Source organism: Heloderma suspectum, chromosome 2, assembly GCF_057233095.1.
Source record: "Heloderma suspectum isolate Gila_16-S chromosome 2, 16-S_ref, whole genome shotgun sequence".
Classification (NCBI taxonomy): Eukaryota; Metazoa; Chordata; class Lepidosauria; order Squamata; family Helodermatidae; genus Heloderma; species Heloderma suspectum.
The window spans coordinates 172,035,995-172,057,688 of record NC_139459.1 but is presented as its reverse complement, the minus strand read 5'-3'; the positions used below and the strand labels follow the sequence as shown (position 1 = coordinate 172,057,688).

The 21,694-nt window shown below is 49.6% G+C and overlaps 1 protein-coding gene and 1 long non-coding RNA gene across 3 annotated transcripts in view; one reads left to right on the top strand and one right to left on the bottom strand.

The window, feature by feature from the left end:
• PLXNB3 (plexin B3) overlaps window positions 1-10,739 on the bottom strand; it is a 64,936-nt gene extending 54,197 nt beyond the window's left edge. Inside the window, exons 1-2 of one of the 2 annotated variants that reach the window (XM_084836046.1) lie at window positions 10,604-10,739; window positions 4,234-4,306 (exon numbers count right to left, since the gene is read on the bottom strand). In XM_084836046.1, the coding sequence (XP_084692172.1) occupies window positions 4,234-4,269 (36 nt within the window). In that variant the 5' untranslated portion in view covers window positions 4,270-4,306; window positions 10,604-10,739. The remainder of the gene's footprint in view (window positions 1-4,233; window positions 4,307-10,603) is intronic. The other variant, XM_084836049.1, reaches the window with a different exon arrangement.
• Window positions 10,343-20,230, top strand: LOC146353254 (uncharacterized). The gene is made up of 4 exons (XR_014788024.1): window positions 10,343-10,504; window positions 17,658-17,738; window positions 18,971-19,236; window positions 19,619-20,230. It is a non-coding gene; the product is annotated as an uncharacterized LOC146353254 (long non-coding RNA).
• Window positions 20,231-21,694: the final 1,464 nt, after the last annotated feature.

Genomic DNA, 21,694 nt, shown 5'->3' with positions numbered 1-21,694 from the left:
GGAGAGGCAGATGAGCAAGCAGGTTCCAACGCCGAAGAGGAGGAGAAAGTCCAGGGGTCTCCTGTCAGTGGGCCCCTACTGGCGTGTGGGTCCTCGGCAGGTGCCCAACCTTGCCCACCCTTGACACCGGCCCAGCTTAGGAGGCCTGAGATATCTTGGCTCCCTTGAGGGCAGGCAGGGGGGAAGAATCCAAACGATGCCCGCAGTCCCAGCACTCCTGGTCCTCAGTGATACTGGTGGTCTACCCAAATCCATTCCAAATGCAAATAAGCAAAGGCATCACAGTCCATCTCCCGCACGTGATACATGCCCTCCCAAACAGCTCCGTTTGCACCGACAAACCAAAGCAGTGGCTTGTCTGTTAATCCGTTCATAATCTTTAACAAACTGTTTTTGAGACCAAAGCACTGCAAGCTCTAGTTCATTTTTTTCCACCCTCACTGTAATATTAAACAACAGAGGCTACTCCCAGACATGCATTAAAAAAACAGGGAAGGGGGAAAGAGACTGAGAAACTGTGTTCCCTTATGCATCAACCCAATGCAAATGTCATCCCTAGGTCAATCAGACCTCTGCAACCAGCTCGGAGCATGCGCAATAAAAAAAAGTGAGTCAAAGATGCCTCTGAGCACATGTTGCATTATCCACAACATGTGGATCCATTAACAGGGGCCAAGATTTGCGATCCAAGCTTGTATCACCATACAGTCAGGTCAGCTGTGCTCGCCCTCTTGCCTTTAACCCAGGGGTGCAGAATCTCTTTCAGCCCGAGGGCCAAATTCAATTTCAGGGAAGCTCTCGGGGGCCACATTTCAGTGGTGGGCGGGGCCAAAGGAAAGGGGTGGGGCCAAAAATACCAGCATATTTTCTCTTAAAATTCCCACTGCCAGTAACTAAGCCTTAGGAGAGGCATTTCAACCTTTCAGAATGGGGAACAAACCATGCAAAAGCTGGAATACGACTAAATGTTTGGTGGTCAGGGGAAAGGGTGTGGCCTTTTGGGGATCCCTGGAGGGCCACAGGCCAGAGGTTATCCACCTGCTTTAAGCCATTAAAGCTCAGATGTGTTTCCCCCAAAAATTTAATGAGCAGAAGCCCAGCGTTGCGGCAGTCTGTCTGCACATTATGCCGACAGCACAGGCATAACATCTGCCTCCAAATTAAAACTGGAGGTGCACTTTGGCTTAAAGAGTAAAGAGGCTTCCTCTTAGACTGCAGGTGTGGGGAACCTGTGCCCTTCCAGATGTTGCTGAACTCCAGCTCCCATAAGCCCCAGCCAGCATGGCCAGGGATGATGGGAGTTAGAGGCCAACAACATCTGGAGGGCCACAGGTTCCCTTCCTCTGGGTTAGAGTGTGTAAAAGTCTCACCCTCACAGTGGCCCTTTCCTCCCCACCCCCCTTACTCAAGTGCCGAGCTGCTGTTTTGGGCATGTTTCTTGATTGCAAGGAGGCTGACCTAGAGCAGTGACTCACACAGACACACAACAGGAAGCCTCCTTGAGGGGGAGACAATTCTGTACATCTCTGTATGGGGCGCAATTTAACATCACCCCCCATGCAGAGATGGGACTGAATGAGACTGTTTCGGTAAATCCTGCAAAGATACAGCAGTCAGCATCTTTGTGGGCTCACAGGATTCCGTAATTATTTAACTGAACATATTTCTCACAACTTACGAGCAGTTCTCTCATGGCACCAGATTACAGCCAAGCATACTGTTTGGGAATCACCATGCTAGACAGGCAGTGGTTACTCCCCAGTAGGTCCCTGCTTGCCTCCGGGTCAGCGTCTGCACCAGATTGTCTTTCTTTTTTTGTTGGGTGGGGTCTGTACCACACTCCAACAGGAGCCAGTGCATCTAGCTTTTGTCACTAGTAAGCGAAGGACACCTGACAATGTTCCATAAGGAGTCTGGGCAGACACCCCCTCCCTAAGACTAGTGAAGCCAGACTGACATGTGCAAAATGAGAGCCGTTGTGCCAATTTGATGACATTTCAAGGAGACAATGGAAGATGTCTTTCCACTCTGCCAACTACATGCTAACAAGTGAAGCTGGGATTCTGATCACCATTAGTGAGTACAAGTGGGGGAACCAGACAGGGATAGTCTGGTTCAGTGCGCAGTACAGAGATACCATCGTCTTGTACATGCTCTCAAGGACAAAGCATCATTTATGGCAGCTACAGAACCCAGGAGTACTGGCATACACCTTCTCTCTCTCTGGCCTATGATGTCTCTGAACTTCAGCTCCATCATCAGACTCTCTGGCCAGACTCTCTCTGGCCTATGATGTCTCTGAACTTCAGCTCCATCATCAGACTCTCTGGCCAGACTCTCTCTGGCCTACGATGCCCCTTCATCAGACTCCTGCCCTTAGTCCCACCCATTAAATCCCCATCCCTCAAGATGGACGCTAGTAAGAATGATTCCAGTTCCCCCACTTTTTCCCCACAGCGAGCCCAAGATCCTGCACTTTGTCCTGCTACAATCAGTGCTATCTCAAGACATTTTGCTGCCTGAAGAGGATCCCGAATTACAACCCCCCTGCCCACCTCCAAGCTAGGGCTAATACTTTAACAAGTCTCAGGCACTATTCAAACACCAATTCCTGCCTTTGTTTATTCCCCACCCCGCTCTTCCTGGTGCCACCTGAAGCAGGTTGCTTCACCAGGGACAGCCCTGTCTACAATTAACCCCACTGAGGGTATGAAAGGGAGATGACAGAATTACCCCCAAGAGGAAGTGGAAGGAGGGGGAGGGCCTCTCTCACACAGCTTTCACCTTGGAAAGGAGTGCCCCCCTCCCCCTTTCTGACACTGACTGGGATTTAGTGGCTCAGGGAAGGAGATTAAGCCACGTCCCCTTGGAATTAGCCCCCCTCCCTCAGTGAAGTCACAGCTCAGACGCCAGATGTGGCAGGAGATGGTGGCCAGTGGGGGCACGAATGGCACATGGCTGGGTCTCAGTTTCACTGCCCACCCCTTCACTCTGGCTGCTGTTTCTACTGTTATTAAATTTGACTATTTAAATGACCTGCAAAGGTGGCAGCTACAGGAATATTTAAGACACTCAAAGTAAAACTGGGGAGTGGGGGCCTGGGGACGTGATCGTTGAAGTTTAATGTTTATCCTACCTTTTAATTATGATTTTTTTAAAAATCAACCATGCACCAATGGGGAGAGGGGACACTGCATTCTATCTCACAGATTCAGCAACCTCAGCGGGGAGCCAAGGCAGGCGAGGAGTGTGAACTGGCAAGCTCACTTCCACCTTGGCCGGGGAACCATTAGTATGCAAAGAATGGGACTGCAAGTTTGCACGGCTTCCTCTTCACACCCCACTGCAGGCCAGACAGACAGATGCCATCAGGAAGAGGGCACTAGAAAGGAGAGGGTTCCCCCCAACTCTGCTCCAATTCCCCCTGATCCAGCTGTTGCCTAAACACACAGATGTGAAGGTGTTCCCCCCCACCCCTCCTCTCCAGTGGAATCCCAACCCAGTAATGCACACACCACCACCACCCTCTCCCATCTCATCACTGAGCAAATGGAACCATCTGCCTGCAAGGAGCAGGGGAGGGAGATGAACCCAGACATTCAACATCCTGGCTGGCTAGAAATCAAACCTTCTGTCTCCCCCTCCTCACATTCCATCTCCCCACACCCAGTCCCAGGTGGCAGGGGGCAGGCAGGAAGCAAGGGTCCACTAGAGCTTACAGTCACCCCTCCCCCCCCTTCCCTCCTGGCAACAGCTGGAAGGAAGCAGAAGCAGCACATGCAGAAACACCACCATCAGGCACACCCCCAGATCCCTGGGGAAGGTGAGAGAGGCACACGGATAGACAATGGCACAGGGATGGGGCTGTAAAGGAGACAAAAGGCACCCCCCCATACACACACACACACACACACACACACACTTCCAGGAAAATAATCCAGGCTCCCAGTTTGAAATATACGTCCTTGGCATGGCAGAGCAACCCAAGAGTGTTGTCGAAGTGTACCACAGGGTGGTATCTAATAGCAAGTTATCTGTCAGAGAAAGAGGTCACCCCACCAAAGCTGATGTTTCCAGTATCAACTTCAACTCACGGTAGACACCCCCCACCCCCAAGTCTGCTCCCAGAGACGGGACCCTGGAATGCGAGCACCCCAGCCACCCCGTTCTCTCTCCTGTTCAATCCCATTTTTGTCCCAGACCGTTTTGCCTCCCGACACTTCCAGTGCTTACCGGTTGGCCACGCTGGGGGCATTTCAGCTCCCACATGGTAGCGTCAGCAGGCGGTGGGGCTCCACAGACATGCCTACGGGTGGAGGAACAAGATAAGACCGCATGTGAGTTGACACGGGGGTGGGGGAGAGAGGCGGGGGGGGTGAGATGGCGATTCAAGGCTGCATCAATGGCTGCTGTGATAACCTCCCCCCAGTCAAAGCCCCCACTGTTCCAATCTCGGCTGTGCCATCACAGAGCCACAGGGGGCTAAAGGGGCCCATTATCCCATGGAAATAGAGCTCTCACAGCTCTTATACACATGGTACTGGCACCCCAGAGAAAAAGGAATGGGGCGGGCAGGCGGGGGGGGGGGAGGCAGAGGTGGACGCAGAATGAAGGGCATTGCCACAGTTAGGAGAAAGAAGGCAGCTATTGCAGGGCTGGGCTATCAGCTGATCAGATGGGTGTGGGGAGGGGGGCTGAGGCAGCAAGAAGCGGGCAGGTCAGGACTTGTGCCTAGCCCTTGGGTGGGGAACAGAGGAATCCCTTGTAATTTGTTTGTATGGAGTTATTGATTAATTGGAGGGGCAGAAAGAAAGAGATTTTTGTGGGTGGGGCCATGCCTGGTTTGCTGGGACCTGATGGGAGTTTTTAAAATGTTTGTTTCAAGGGGATTTGTGGGGGCAGGGGAAGGACGAAATCAGAGCAGCACAAGCCTGGCCCAACACATTTTAATAAAAAGGTTAAGACAGGCAAAACTAAGGCGTTGTGCAAGAGAGATTTCTTTACAGAAAAATTTCCAAATTTGGAATCCGATTTTCAAACCCTTCTGACAATTTTGCTGGGTGGTGCGTCCCGTCCCCCCCGCTTCTCATTGAACCAAGACATTTTAGCTCTCAAAGTATGTGTGGGTGGGGTGGAGGAAGAAACCTTTCCCCTATTTAACATGGGAAGTTAAATAGGGGAAAGTTCTCAATCTACTGGGAAGTTCTCTTGCACAAGACGTATTGCAGTGCACTCTCGTTCATTTCAACAGAGCCAGGGCAGAGCTTCCCAAAGGACTGAGTGCCAAGGACCAGAACTTATGGCTACCTGAAGCAGCTGCCTCACGGCAGGGCTACCCTTGGAGCGTGAAACAGGCTAGACCTGACTGAGCAAACCGTTGGCTGGATGCTGAGTTTACTCCACCAAAACGACACACCGTGGCTTGGCAGAGGATGCCGCTCAGAGCCAGCCTGCAGCTGTCCTGTTAATCTTCGCCTTGCTAGTGACACCCCACCTCCGCTTTCCAACCTCAATCCCTGGAAGCAGCCCTCTCCCCTGGCTCTCCCAGGCAATTATTATACCCCCCCCCCAATGCCATTATAGTACACTAGTGATTCCATTAAAGCCCCATTGATTCTCCTTTGCTGGCTCCAGGAAGCTGTCAAATCTAGGACATTTTGGCCTGAGCAGGGAGGGGCAGGACACTCCCTGAAAGGCAGTGGGGGGCAAGATTAAGGTTGCAGTCAGTGATCAGGGAGGCAGGAAGAAGTAGGGTGGGGAAGGAACGGGAACGAAACAGAGTGTATATATGTGTGCAAAAGAGGGATCAGGAAGAAGAGTAGGAGGTGTTCCTTCACTAAGCCTCCCCAGGTAGCTGGGCCCTGCTATGTTTGGTCCCACCTATTTCCTGCCTTCCCTGCAAAGTTAGGAACAGGGCAACACCACACCCCTGCTCCAAGCTCAATCCTGTCTCACACTTCTGTCACTCCCTGGTTACCCCCCGCCCCCCAATGCAGGAGGCCCCTGGAGTCACCAGAGGCCTCCCTCAACTGGAAAAGGCAGAGGCTGAGAAGGTGTCAGGGTCAGCAAGAAGCTGCTGTTCCTTGGCGGCCACCCAGCGCAGCCGCCCCCACAGCGGGAAGCAGGCGTGGGGAGAGCCATGCCAGTCCAGGGACTGCTGAATGCCCCCTTTGTCTGGCTCAGGGCAGGGACAGAACCACCCCTGATAAGGGTCCAGGGGACAATGAAAGACTTTGGCTCAGGGAGTTCATCACTGGCAGGTTTAACCCTACAAATACCAAAACCCATCCTAAGAGTGTGGGGGAAGAAGGAAACATTGGCAGGTGGAAGAATCTGGTATCTCTCTCTTCTAGCATCCCACCCTACCACCACCCCACCACCTCCCCACCCCCTGCACACATGCATCATAGTTTCTGCTGAGCCTCATCCACCAAAGAGAGGAGAAAGGGTGGAAGAGCGCGGAGGACTGGGACATGGTCGGTGGTGCGGGAGGAAATCAATGGGGCTTTGAACGCCTTCCTGGGTAACAAGCTCTGGGGTAGGAAAACGCTTCGAGGACTGAAAGCGGGTGTCAAAGCAAGTCAGAGCGTGAAGGGAAAGGAGACAGAATAGGAAATGTGGGGCAGGCGTGAAGGGACCACAGCCAAGGGTGGGGGGGGGAGAGGCTGGTATCTTGCCACAAACCACTCTGTCTCCTAAATCCACATGCTTCACATGTACAGAGCTCTCACTGGCCCTTCTCCACTGAGCACTGAGACACATGCCCCCTCACAGATATCCATGAATACCTAGGCATTTCAGTTGTGCTCCAGCAGCAGGCACACACATACCCCCCTGCCACAACCTACCACCATCCCCCACAGTGCCGTTGGTACTCTTTAAATCCATCACCACAGATGCCTGGCTTATGCCAGCCGCAGGCTCCCTGTACACACTTGCCATAGTGGGAGAGCAGGTTCTGGCTTCGCCTGCAAGGTGCCTTCTACCACTGTCTGCCTCTGCACAGGTTGCTACGTAGGGCTCCGGGCTACCCAATGTCAAACCCAACCCAGCGTTGCTGCTGGTGGTGCCCACAAGAGCAACATAGAACATAGAACATAAGAACATAGGCAGCCTCTGATAATCCCTTGCACGCAACAGCAAGTGTGGGGCTGGGAACCGCAGCAGGCCCCCACAGAAAGGGAGCAAAACACCAGAAGTACCGATGCAGCAAGTGTGCGAGCAAGAAAGTGAGAGATGAGCTAGGAATGAGAGGTAATCCCACAGCTGGAGGGGGGAGCTTAACTAGGTATCAGCAGATGAGAAGGGACCCCTAAACCAAGGTCTAGGATGGGATCACAGGCCTAATCCCAACCAACCTAAGCTACAGCAATGTCCCCACTCTCCCAAGCAGGACACACTGGGGAGGGGAGAGAGAGAGAGAGTATCACTATGTTTGTTATATAATCTAGGCAGACATTAAGCACTATTTGCTAGTCAATGGTAAACAGTCCCATTAAGGGGAGACAGGCGCTAATCCCCCCCACCCTGTGTGAGGGGAGGAGGGGAAGAAGAGAACAACATTGCTACAGGATTAGAATCATGTGATTTTGAGTTCTTGGCAAATCCAGTCCTCCCCCCACCCCACTCCCGCTCTACACCATCCCACTCCACAGCTTAACCGTGCACTGACCAAAGCTTCTAGGGAGGAAGGCAGTGTGGCAGGACACCTCTTACAGCCTCTTCTTCTCAGCTCCCCCCCACCGCCAATACATACCACTTCAGAAAGATGAAGCAACCAAACAAACACCATTGTGAACTTAATAGCTGTGTGACTGACAGCAGCCAGGCCTGTTGGGACTTGCTTGGAGTCAACAGCGGGGGGGGGGGGGCAGTGGCACAAGACTCCCACCTCACCCACTCCTACAGTGGCAGTTTGTCCTACAAGGCCTCCCACAATTGTCCACACACACACAAAATGTCACAACCAGTACTGTACCCAGTTTGCCCAGGAGTAATCCCCTCCCCTACCTGCCCTTAAAGGCCATCTAAAGCTAATTTTAAAGAAATTAAATAAAATATCTATTGAAGAGCCCAACCCCTCACTGCTGGGTCCTGAAGCACCCTTCCCTCCTTTGGAATCTTGACACCTGCAGTATCATAAAAACCCATCTGGGTACCATTTGACAGATTCATCTGGATATCCACACTTCAAATCGCAAGAGAAAGGAGAGGGGAGAAAGAAAAGTACGATGGAGAGAAAGGCAAAACCCAAATGGGGTGGCTTGCAAGGCTACTCCATTAATGTAGCCAATGGTGGGTGGGTGTGGGACTTTTCCCAGATTGCTCATATCCAAATGGATCTGAATACCACTTGTCCTTCCTTGCTATATATCATCATTCATATTTTATATTTCAGTTTCTGTTGGTGTGTGTGTGGTCCAACTGCAAATGTCTGCATAATTCAATACATGAATTTCAGAAAAAGAACCTTGTAAAATATATAATTGGTGTGAGGAGAAGGGTACACAAGTCAGGCTGCAACACAGACTCCAGCACAGGCGACGTCAAGATAAGGTGCAGGCAGGGTGGGGCACCCCATTAGATTCAGGGTGAAGGGATCATCGTACATAGTTTAACTTTTTTGTTGTTTTGACAAAGCTAGAGCAGGGCTGTCTGCGTAGTGCCAAGAGAACCAGCACCACCACACACACACACACACACTCATGGAAGTTGAGTCAGACTATTTGTTCATCTAGCTCAGTAAGCATGGTCTACAAACTGACTGGCAGATGTAGAATTTCAAATGGGTAGAACGGATTGGAAATTAAAATAGATAAAATACCTGTGACCTCGTTTGGTGAAAGAGAGGTAGCGCTTAATTTCTTTTTTTTTTTTTTTTAAATGATGAAAGAGCTCAAGCCCACCTGGAACCTGACAGCCCTTCTCTCTAATACCGGATGTGTGAAGTGTCTCCCAGACCAAAAGGAAATGCATTTTGTACTTCCTCAGGAACACTTCCATCTACTTTTACTTAGCTGAGCCCCGGCACAAATTAAGTCCCAGGGGAAAGTCTTCCTGCAAATCAATCAGTCATGACACTCCCCAGTAAGAGAAACAGCACCGCCTGACCTGAGCAAGGGAGGAAAGTTATAGCCTTCCCCAAATTCACATTGACTCAAATTTCACTTCTTTGACTTTCCTGAAAAGGATAGGATGTGAACAGAAATAAACTGGGAATTCCCCAGTCATTCAAAAACAACCCACCTTTAGGGTTCTGGCTTCCTTTTCCCTAGAAGCTGAATCAAAACTCAAGACTATGAAAGAGTCTTTCATATCATTGTGAGACTATGTAAGAGCCACACAACACAGTCCCAAAAACGAGTGCTATCAAATGTAAACTAAACATGCCCTCACACCAGTAATTGCACTCTTTGCCTGGCTTGATGAGGCGTACCCAGGACTCACCCCCCTACACCCTCCCCATACTTTTAAACAAGTAGTCACAACTCTGCTCTGTCCACACCCTGTCCAGGCACCTGTTTCCCAGTCCTCTTTAGAATCTCGTAGCCAATCCAGTTAGACAAATGCAGACAAACAGGTAGACACAAGGCAAGGAACGCCAGTGCCACAGATCTTGAGAAAGTGTGGAGGCAGGATCTGGGCAGCCAGCCTTTCAAAGGAACCTCCACCCTCGCTTGTAGCTTTCATCTCTCTTCTCCTACCCTCAGAATCTAACAATTTCACATCCTCTCCACTTCTTTACACCCCAGTTCAAAAACACGCCTTCTAAGGGCCAGTGCAGTGCAGCAGTTATAGTGTTGGACTGGGGCCAGGGAGACCCAGGTTCAAGCCCCCACTCAGCCATGAAGCTCACTGGGTGACTTTGGGCCAGTCCCTGATCCACCTCACAGGGTTGTTGTGAGGATAAAATGGAGAGGAGGAGGACCATGTAAGCCGCCTTGGGTTTCTTGCACAAGGATATAAAAATGTAATAATAAAATAAATAAATAAATACTTTCCATTTGGAAAAAGAAAAATGCTAGAGTACAAATTGGGGGCGGCGGTTGCGGAGTAAGGGAAAAAAAAAGATTTAGGAGATAATAGACAGGGGTGGAGGAATTAAAGAGTGGGGCCCGACAGAAAGAAAAACAGGGAGAGGTCGCTAGAGAAAGACAGCCTGGGGAAGAAAGCTTAAGAGAAAGGCGGGCAGGGCGTTGGAATGACTGGAGAAAGAATAGAGAAATGCCGCTCAAGACGGCGCTGAAAGACGGGACATCGGGAGAGCGACAAGTTTTGCAAGGGAAGGGAGCGGGGGGCTAACACGGAGGAAGGAGGAAGCGGGTCCCAGGGGGGTGGGACCCTGGACAGCGGAGGGAAGGAGCGCAGCGGGGAGACGGATACACGGCGGGGCGCGCACGGGCTGGTGGTTTCATCCAGAAATGAAGCACGAGCGGGATTTGACCAGCCGCTCCAACGGGAAAGGGGAGAGAGAAATTAGGGTCGCAGGAAGACACCCGAGCAAGTAAGGGGCGTGGGCGTGGGCGTGGGGGGAGACAGATGCGATCTGTCTCCAGCTAAAGGGCTCCCTCGGTTCCCCCCGAAGCGCCACGATGCCACATACCTGGCGAGCCAAGTTACGAAGAACTTGCAGCCGGGTCGCCGCTCCCAACCCGCGGCCGCTCCCGGGCAGCGGCACCGATTGTACCAGCAGCCACTCCCCCACAATGCACCGCTGCCAACTCCGAAGTGTCTCCCTTCTCGGTGGTTCGCAGCCAATTCCGAGCCAACCCGCCCCCTCCCAAAGCCCCAAGGCTGGCTGGAGGTAGAGGCCCCAAGCGCCCCCTGCTGTCCGAAGCGGATTCATCCCATAGCTAAGCGCTCCTTCGGTGCTAGCCATCCGACCGCCTCCTTCGCTGGCTGCTGGAATTTTCTTTAGAAACCAAAAATCACACCATAAAAGGCTCAAGAGCAGGCAAGCGGACAATCGCTCCTGGCGCAGAGATACCTCTTTGCAATGCAGTGCGGAAAGTTGCGCCAGACTCTCGCCAAATCCAGGCTCCAAAGAAATAGGGTGATCGCCTGTTTATGATGTGTAATGCACACACTCTTAACTGTCCAAATTTTACACATGCAGCCTCTATCTTCTGGCGCCTTGGTCAATCACTGCATGCCAAGGGATGACTCGACACGGGATCGAGGAACGCTGCAAAGGCAGCCGAATGCGCTGGGGCTCCCTACAGACGTTCTAATTAACGCGTGTAGGTCGGGGTGGAGCCTGTCCCCTTAGAGCCGCAAAAAGGCGCGGGCGTTTGTTCTAAGCAGAATGAACGAATTCTGTTTTTATTGCAGAAGATACCTGTGCCTGAACTGATATTTTCAGGAAAGGAGTAAGAGGAATTGAGGCAAACAGTGGTGACAAAAGATGAAGTTCTCAACCTTATTGATAAATTGAAAGCAAATAAATCACGGGGTCCAGATGGTATCCATCCTAGAGTTCTCAAAGAACTCAAATATGAAATTGCTGATCTTCTAACTAAAATATGCAACATGTCCCTAATATTAGCCTGTATACCAGAGGACTGGAAGATGGCCAATGTAACACCAATTTTCAAAAAGGGATCCAGGGGGGATCCAGGAAATTACAGGCTGGTTAGCTTAATGTCTGCTCCGGGTAAATTGGTTGAAGGCATTATTAAAGAAACAATTAGTAAGCATATATAAGGACAAGCCCTGCTGAAAAAGAATCAACACGGCTTCTGCAAAGGTAAGTCATGTCTCACCAACTTTTTAGAGTTCTTTGAGAGTGTCAATAAACTTGTAGATGGGGTGATCCGGTAGCCATTGTTTACTTGGACTTCCAAAAGGCTTTTGACAAAGTCCCTCACCAAAGACTCCTAAGCAAACGTAGCAGTCATGGAATAAGAGGAGAGGTCCTCTTATGGATCAGGAACTGGTTAAAGAACAGAAAGCAGAGAGCAGGAATAAATGGTAAATTCTCCCAATGGAGGGAAGTAAATAGTGGGGTCCTACAGGGATCTGTATTAGGACCAATGCTTTTCAACCTGTTCATAAACAATCTGGAATTAGGAGTGAGCAGTGAAGTGGCCAAATTTGCCGATGACACCAAATTATTTAGGTGGTTAAAACAAAATGCGATGGTAAAGAGCTCCAAAAGAATCTCTCCAAACTGGGAGAATGGGCATCTAAATGGCAAATGTGGTTAAAGGGATGCACGCTGGGGCAAAAAATCCCAGCTTCAAGTATAACCTGATGGGATCTGAGCTAGCGGTGACTGACCAAGAAAGAGATCTTGGGGTTGTGCTGGACAGCTCAATGAAGATGTCAACCCAGTGTGTGGCCGCTGTAAAAAAGGCAAACTCCATGTTAGGCATAATAAAAGGAATTGAAAATAAATCCGCCAGTACCATACTGCCCCTATACAAATCTATAGTGTGACCACACTTGGAATGCTGTGTCCAGTTCTGGTCACCACACCTTAAAAAAGACATTGTAGAGATGGAAAAAGTGCAGAAAAGAGCAACTAAAATGATCAAGGAGCTGGAGCATCTCCCCTGTGAGAGAAGGTTACAACAGCTGGGATTGTTTAGCTTGGAAAAGGGAGGGTAAGGAGAGGCATGATGGAGGTCTACAAAATTATGCATGGTGTGGAGAATGTGGATAGGGAGACATTTTTCTCTCTCTCTCTCAAAATGCTAGAACCCGGGGTCATCCCATGAAGCTGATTGGTGGGAGATTCAGGACAAATAAAAGGAAGGACTTCTTTATACAGTGCATAGTTAACCTATGGAATTTCTTACCACAGAATGTAGTGATGGCCACCAATTTGGGTGGCTTTAAAAGGAGGTTGGACAAATTCCTGGAGGAGAAGGCCATCAATAGCTACTAGTCCTGATGCCTCTATGCTACCTCCAGTATCAGAGGCAGTGTGCCTATGTACACCAGTACATAGCTAGGGAACTGGAAGGGTGCTGTTGTGCTCATGTCCTGCCTGTGGGTTCCTGGTGGACAGCTGGTTGGCCAGTGTGAGTCGCTGTTGCTCCATGGCTCGATACAGCCTCTCAGGCTTTTCCAGCCATCTGCCCCAGAAGCAGTAGGCTGGGACCCGGCTCCAAAAAAAGTGACAGGTTTTCGACCCAGTGAGACCCCCCAGGACTACATGACTGGTGTGAACAGAGTGCTGGACTAGATGGACTCTTGGTCTGATCCAGCAGGGCTCTTCTTGTGTTCTTATGAAAGGGCTAGAGTGGATGCTGTGGACACACATGTATGCAAGTGAGCGTATAACGTGTGAGCGTGTCTTGATGCACTAAGATACCACGCAATGCCCAACTTATACCAGCTGGTGTCAAGTCAATCAGTTTGGCATTACTGTCTTATAATCCTTGTTACAAGAATACCCCCATTTCCATCTGTTAAATACTGGAGCGTGTGGTATGGACCGGGGCTGCCCAGAGTGGGGGCAGTTGTGACAATTTGCCCCTGGTCCCCACAAAGCAAGGGGCCCTGCCCGTTGCTCACCAGAGCCAAAGCTGGCTCCTGGTTTTGGAGGGCCCTTGGGCAAAACACCCTCAACAGGCCCCCTCCCTCAGTGAGCCCACCTTTGCGTTGCTGTTGTCGCCAGCTGCTCCTGCTGCTGCTGCTCGTCATTGCTACCACTTGCTTGCTGTGGTGATGGCCACCAGTTTGGGGGCATTAAAAGGGGGTTGGACAGATTCCTGGAGGCTATCAGCGGCTACTAGTCTTGATGGCTATGTGCTGCCTCCAGTACCAGAGGCAGTGGGCCTATGTACACCGGTTGCTGAGGAACATGGGTGGGAGGGCGCTGTTGCACTCCTGTCATAGAATCATAGAATAGTAGGGCTGGAAGGGGCCTACAAGGCCATCGAGTCCAACCCCCTGCTCAATGCAGGAATCCAAGTCAGAGCATCCCTGACAAATGGCTGTCCAGCCTCGTCCTGCTTGTGGGTTCCTGGTCAACAGCTGGTTGGCCACTGTGTGAAGAGAGTGCTGGACTAGATGGACCCTTGGTCTGATCCCACAGGGCCCTTCTTATGCTGACAAGCAGAGAGCCAGGGAGCAAGCAGGCAGGGGCATCTCCTGCTCCTCCTTCTCGCCACCCTGTGGTCTGGGCCAGCGCAAGAGGCAGGTGAACAAGCAGGTTGCCATGGTGAAGAGGAGGAGCAACTCCAGGGGGCTCTTGTCAGTGGGCCTGTGCTGGGGTGTGGGCTCTTGGCAGGTGCCCAACCATGCCTACCCATAAGCAGGCTGAGGCAACTGCCTCAGGCAGCAGATGCTGGAAGGGGGGGTGCCACCCCCCCATCCCTCCTGAGCCCTCTGACAGTTCCTCTCCTCCTGAGCAGGTGCTGTGATCTCAATCCGAATCAGGAGCTGCTTAGTGAAAATAAAGAAATGTGGTCAGCCCTAAGCATGGGATTTTAGGACATGCTTAACATCACGTCTAGTTTGACCTAAAAAGCAAGGGCAGAAAAAGCGAACTGAGACCATCAGCTGAGTCTTACCAAAAATAAATGAATGGGAAGCTTAAGCATGATTCAGCCCACTTCAGAAAATGTTTGCCTGGCATTTTACCCACGTGCTAGTCAGACTGGAACTGTCACATCCAAACAGGACTTGAAAATATGCTGCACTCAGTGGGTGCTTTTTGGAAACTCCCCTGCGTCCGTTGCAGAAGCTTCCCTCTCGCCACCATCAAGGCAGCTGGGACCAAAGCCATGCGTGATGCGGGAGTTCTGTGATTAGATCTCCGCAGAGAACTGCAAATACAGTTAGAGCGGTGGCACCCCCATGCCGTTTCCCTGATATAAATTGCAATTGCCCCGTCCCCCCACAGCTGCTACTGGCAGTGTGTGCGTGCGTGTGCACAGATAGTTCATTCAGGGCTTTTAAACCAATGTTAAACTCAGTTTTGGAGAAGCTTTCGAGGGCCACATTGCAGTGGTGAGCGGGGCCAAAATGCCAGCATAGTTTAGCTTAAAACTCTTACTGCCAGTAACTAAGGAGCAGCCCTGTGCCTGAGGTTCGGCACCCCTGTTTCAAACACATCCCTCCCATAATAGCAAAGAGATATGCATTCAAACGCAGGAAGAATGTTTGGGGCAGGGGAGAGAAGTATCTATCGTTCAAGGAAACGTGTAAGAAAGTTTAATGAAATGGGAAGGGGCCGGCCCTACTGCAGGGAAGTGGGTCGCTTTGTCCTTTTTCTTACAGGGCTATATGGAACATAGGAAGCAGGCCACCTAGCTCAGCAGGTCTAGCATCAAAACAGGGCATTCATGGGTGGTGACCAGGCCACAGGAACCCCATCAAAGCCTACTGCCAATGTCTGCCTTGCCCCCTCCCATGCTTCTTTTCTGACCTGCCACTGCTCAGTGCCATGAAACCACCATGTTAATTTCCCACCATGCTCCTGGCATTGCTCTGGAGCATTGTGGGAAATCAAAATGGCAGCTGCCCTGCACTGATCAGAAGAATGTTAACATTAGGTAAGCCTGCGCAAGAGGGGGCAGTGGTGTTGGAAGGATGCACTAGAGCAGCTTTCCCCAACCTGGTGCCCCCCAAATGTTTAGGACTTCAGCTCCCATGAGCCCCCTCCAGCATAGTCGATGGTTAGGAATGCTGGGAGTTGTAGTCCAAAACATCTGGAGGGCACCAGGTTGGGGAAGGCTGCAAATTAATTAAATGAGAAGACACTGTGCCAAGGCCAGCTCTGTAGCTCAGTATTTTCTACATCAGGAAGAGGGTTACAGTTTTGGACTACAGATGTGTTGGACTACAACTCCCATAACCCCTGACCATTGGCTATACGGTCTGGAGCCTACAGGCGTTGTAGTCCAAAACATCTGGAGGACACCAAGTTGCCTTCCCCTGCACTAGATAAATGCTAAGTGTTATGAAATGTTAGCACAGCCCTCCCCAGCTTGTGGCCTCCCAGATATTTTGCACTACAGCCCTCATAATCCCTGACCATTGGCCATGCTGGCTGGGGCTGGTGGGAGTTGTGGACCAATGCATGTGGAGGGCACCAGGTTGCCTTCCTACAGTTCTCCTTTAGCAAGTAATGGCTGCCCAGGGTTTCAGCCAGGAGTCTTTTTACAGCCCTGCCTAGAAAAGCCAGCAACTGAACCTGGGAGTGGATGCAGAGCATGAGCTACAGCCCTTTCCCCTGACTTCATGCTGAGCGCTCCTGTAACGAAGTGAGATAGTGGGGGGGCACTTTGCCTCAGGTGTCGAGGCAGAGGGAGAGCAGTGCACATCCACGTTTTCCACAGCAGTGACCCTGCTGGCTCAGGGCTGGGTGAGAGGGAGGGATGAAGGAGAGAGGAATATGTTTTTGGAGTGACAATCTATTGCAATTTGAGTAGAGGAAATGCATGGAAATGCAATATTCCTGAAACAGAAGCAGTTTTGTGTTGCTTGCTAATCTGACCTGGGAATGTGCGCGCACACGCAGAATTGGACAGCCATGGGAAAGCAAAAAGGCAAACATCATCAGTAAGATCCAGCTGATTGTGCTTGGTCTACAGCAACTGCTTATACAACAACCCCTGGTACTTGAAGGCACCGTTGGTAGCGATTACATAAGCATCCCAAAGTGCAAAGACAGCAAGTTCTGCGGTGGCAAAGTGTGCAAGGAAAGCTTGAAAGTGGTGCACATTGGTTGGACAGACGGTGGGAAGATGAATTCCTCTACCCATTGAAGGTCGCAAGAAGCGAAGCTTACCATTCAGTTTGTTGGACTGTTGAGTCCAAAATGCCTGACATGATGGTCTTGATCCGACTCTGAAGTTAAACCATTAAGGGTGCTATCCTATGCATGCTTAGGCAGAAATAAGTCCTACAACTCTGGGGGATGCTGGGAGTTGTAGGATTTCCTTCTGTCTAAACATGCATGAACTTGAGCACACTCCAGGACACAGCGGAGGACAGGAAGGCCTGGAGTGCTATGGTCCATGGGGTCACGAAGAGTCGGACACGACTTAACGCCTGAACAACAAACATGCATAAGGTTCCGCCCTAAACCAGTCTTCCCCAACCTGGTGCCCTCCAGATGAGATGTGTTGGACTGCGACTCCCATAATTCCCAGCCGTGGAAGCATTTTCCTGTGGGTTTGTTCAGCCTGATACAAACCCAAATCAATTTATTCTTTAAATAAAATATATTTAACAGTGCTGGTGCAAATGTGGGCTCCCTCACACAGCCTTTAACTCTTCTCCAGTGTTGTCATCTGAGGCTTCTACCTTGGTTGGATTTGAAATCAATAATTTGAGTAGAATCACCCTATCGTAACCATCTCACTCTGCAGCTTTCTTACTAGTTGGCGGGGGGAGGGGGGGAGTCAAATCTAGTCAGGAGGACAACACGAAGAAGAAACTGATCACAGTATTTGAACAATGTACCCAGGTATTTATGCATAATTACCATTTAAAGACCACTGATAAGCTTTTATAATAGCACAGATGACATTGTCAATATCCTTTCACTAATGCTGTTGCCCCGTTCTCACAATACCCCTTCTTACTTTTCCTTCTTTCCTTCCTTCTGTCCTTTCACCATGTGTATTTCAAGCCAGGGCTCCTACTGGTTCAAGCTCTAGCACCTTACCTCTTGTTTTATTTATTTATTACATTTATAGCCCACCTTTCCTCCCAAGGAGCCCAAGGTAGCGTACATGATTGCTCTCCTCTCCATTTTATCCTCACAACAACCCGGTGAGGTAAGTAAGGCTGAGAATCAGTGACTGGCCAAAACTCACCCAGTAAGAGCTTCATAGCTGAGTGGGGACCAGAACCTGGGTCTCCCACGTCCTAGTCCAACACTCTAACCGCTACACCTCAACACTGCAGCCCTGGTAGATTGAGTTTGAGTCTAGGCTACCAGTGTGTCATCTGGGCTACAGTGCTAGACTGCCTCTGCATGCAGTCAGTTCACTGCTCCCCCTGCCCCCCAGCAGACCAGTCGTGGTACTCTGAGCTGGGCCCTATAAAACACTGGCCTCAGGCTGAACAATGTGATGCTATTGTGCAGACATTGGTCCAGATCCTGCTTCCATTATGGCTGTCTTGGATGCTGAGTCCTGCTTTGGTTTGACTATGCACCTGGCTCTGGCCTCTGTTTACTGTTCTGGAACACAACCCCCCCTTTGTTTTGGACTTTGCATTTGCTTTGGGCCCACTGGGCTTAACAGCCAGGTCCCCCTGGAACCTGACTGCACGGAGCCCGCCTCACCTCACCAGGGCAGCCGTAGGGGGCTGGCATGGTTGGGTACCTGCTCAGGCCCACAGGCCAGTAGCGTTTGGATCATCCTCTTCAACGTCTCTGCCTGTTCACCTGCCTTCTCCAAGCATGTGAGCAGTGACAAGCGCAAAGAAATGGAGCTCCCTCTGCTTGCCTTGCCTTCTCCTCCTGGGCAGTGTGGTAGCCCAGTGCAAGAGGGAGAGGGCGACTGAATGCACAGTAATGACAATGGCAAGGAGTCCCACTAGGCGACTTAGGGCATTTTCTGCAGCTGACATTTTATTTCTTATCGTCCCCACCCCCATGCCTTCTCTGTATGCGTTTTTAACTTTTATTCTCGTTAGCCACCTTACCATAACTCTTTCTGAAATGATTGCTTTGTAAGTCATCTTTATTTACCGCTGTACTTTCAAGTGTGAAAGTCCAGAACAATAATTGCAATAAAGTAAATTTAAAAACTAGATTATTTATTTACCCTGAAATACTTCCTGATATAGGTTGGTCATGGATTCCTTTGGCCTTTGGTAATAAATACTGCACAAGAAAGACAGACAGACCGAAAACATTTGTAATATGTGAAGGGGTGGTGGTGGCTGTTTTTTTTAAGGGGGAAAATAAAATCAAAATTCCCCACTGGGCAGAACTAATTATTATTATATATTTTATTATTATTTTGGATTCTGGCCACTGTTTCCTTTTGTCTTGATTCAGGTATCTGTTGGCAGAAGAGCGAGAACCTGACAAGGGCTGAGCTGTGCGGAATCCTAGCTGAAGGAGCGTGCTTTACCCTGGATAAATCACACCAAAGGCTCTGAGTCAAAGGAATAAGAAAGCTTGCATTCATTGTAGGAAATACACATTGTATAGGAGGGTCCCAACTCACCCTTCCAACAGTCCACTACTTAAATTCAAGCTTATCAGTTCTGTAATTCATATAATTGAAGCTTGCATTGGAAAACTCCCAGGCAGTTTGCACTGTGAGTTATTTGGCAAAAACAACACCCTATCTTCATTTTTATGAATTATATCAATTTTAAGGACACAATCTTCAACAACCCAAAAATTCCTTGTTAAGCTGAATTCTTAAGGCCTGACGTGTGACTTTTAATATAAGGGACTGAGATTCTCAAACCACAGTAGCTTGGATTACATCCAAGCAGTCCAATTTAACTTAGTTTATGGTTTCGGTGAGGATGCCATCTAATCCATGCTCATGTGCTGTCTATAAATAAACAGACTGATTATTTGTCTCAATACTATTGCAGGCCAGGGAATACAGGACTACCCTAGATCAGATTAGAAAGAAAAACTAGGAGAAGAGCACTTAAAAAGCTAACACTATCTTCTCTCTCATCCCAGGGTGTTCGACACGGGCTGTGGAGACCCAGATTCAATTCCCCACTGACTCAGCTATAAAGCTCACTGGATAACCTGGAGCCAGTCACTCACTCTCAGCCTAATCTACCTTACAAGGTTGTTGTGAGGATAAAATGTGTGTGTGTAGGGGGAGAACCATGTATGCTGCCTTGAAGTTCTTGGCGCAAAGTGGGCTATAAATGTAATAATTATAAATATAGGGTTGGATCCAGCTTTAGTCATGCTTAGAGTGGACCAGTGGATATCCATGAGAAAAGTTAGTCATGCCTAACTTACGCCCCATGGTTTTTAATGGGTCTACTCGAAGCATGACTAAAGCTGGTTCTAACCCAGGTTTCCCCAAACTAGTGCCCTCCAGATATTTTGAACTACAACTCCCAGCAGGGGAGGGGCTGATGGGAGTTGAAGTCCAAAACATCTGGAGGGAATGAGTTTGGGGAAGGCTGACTAACCCAGGATTTGCAGTGTCATCAGAAATTTGCTTTTAAAACCCAGCTCGTAAAAGGTGAATATATTGCATATGCATAAGTATATGTTAAAACATAATGAATAAATGTATGTATGGATAAATGTAAAATAAATCTGAGAAAGCACAATTTATGAACATACTAATGATTGATGGAGGGAGCAGGAAAAACAAACACTAAAGCTGCTAAGTTGACACTGGGGCTCTGCTTACCTGTTATGTTGCTGAACAGGGAATTCTTAACTCCTGCTATGCAATATCTTTTAGTTTTTTCTCCCTGCTAATGCTGGGAAGGACTGCTGGCATGCACTGATGAAAACTGAGCTCATCCTACCTGATACCCAATGTTGGAAGGAGCTCATGAAACATTGTTGGAATGCCTGCTGGAAAGTGCCATGTGGGGGATACAGTGAACAAAACTTAAAGGACAAAGGGGAAAAAACAAAGAGAGCCAGTGTGGTGCGGTGGTTGTAGTGTTGGACTGGGGTGGCCCAGGTTCAAGTCTCCGCTCAGCCATGAAGCTCACTGGGTCCCTGACTCTCAGCCTAACCTACCTCACAGGGTTGTTATACGGATAAAATGGAGAGGAGGAGGACCCTGTAGGCCATCTTGGAGTCCTTGCAAGGGGTAAATAGATGTGAATAAATAAATATTGGCCTCTGACAATTTGGCATAGGGGTTAAGAAACTGTAGGGAAGTTCCATGAACTTCAAATCGGGATTTTAACTACAGGTTTCCCCTCTGCATTTCTGTGTCTTGTGTATAATGGTTAGCCCGCTATTGAAGGAGTAGAATTTGAGAAATGGAAGCATGCTACAAAACAACAGCCCATGTCGGTGCAAAATAATATGAGCTAGGACTGGCTCGCGCTGCTGGATTTCTTAACTGTCATGTACACAGGTGCCAGGGGGAAAACAGGGAGTGTGAAAGGAGGTTACGCTGGAAAGCAACACGAGCCAGCAACCATGATCCCAGTGGCCGTGGCAGCTGGAAACTGTGCCGCTAAGATCACAGTCATGGGACAGCTCACACTGCGGGCAACTCAGTTCACACAAGCCTTCCTGCAGCAGTTGCATGTGTGAAGGAGCGGAGAAATGCAGGAACATAAACTAGTCCCTTGAGGCTCGTTCATGCATGCCTTTTCATCGCTTGATGATTTGCATGTGTGAATAAGCCGTCCCACATCAAACACATTTCACATCAGTGCTTTTCAGTAGGGTTGGCTCACACTGTCACATTCAGAAGAGAGTCAAAATGGAGGCTGCAATCCTATACATACTTACCAGAAAGGAAGCACCATTGAACCTAATGGTACTTTTGAATAGATATGCATAGGGTATTGCACTGGAGGTGATTTGCTAAGCACACAGTGAACCGGTCCCTTGATTGTAAGTGGCAGATTACGGGCACAATCTTATGCATGTTTAGACAGAAAAAAAGGCCTACGACTCCCAGCATGCCCCAGCCAGCACTGCTGGCTGGGGCATGCTGGGAGTTGTAGGCCCTTTCTCTGTCTAAACATGCATAGGACTGTGCCCTAAGAGATTTAACTTCAGCATTTCCATCCAGTCTAATGCAGAGATAATTTTTTT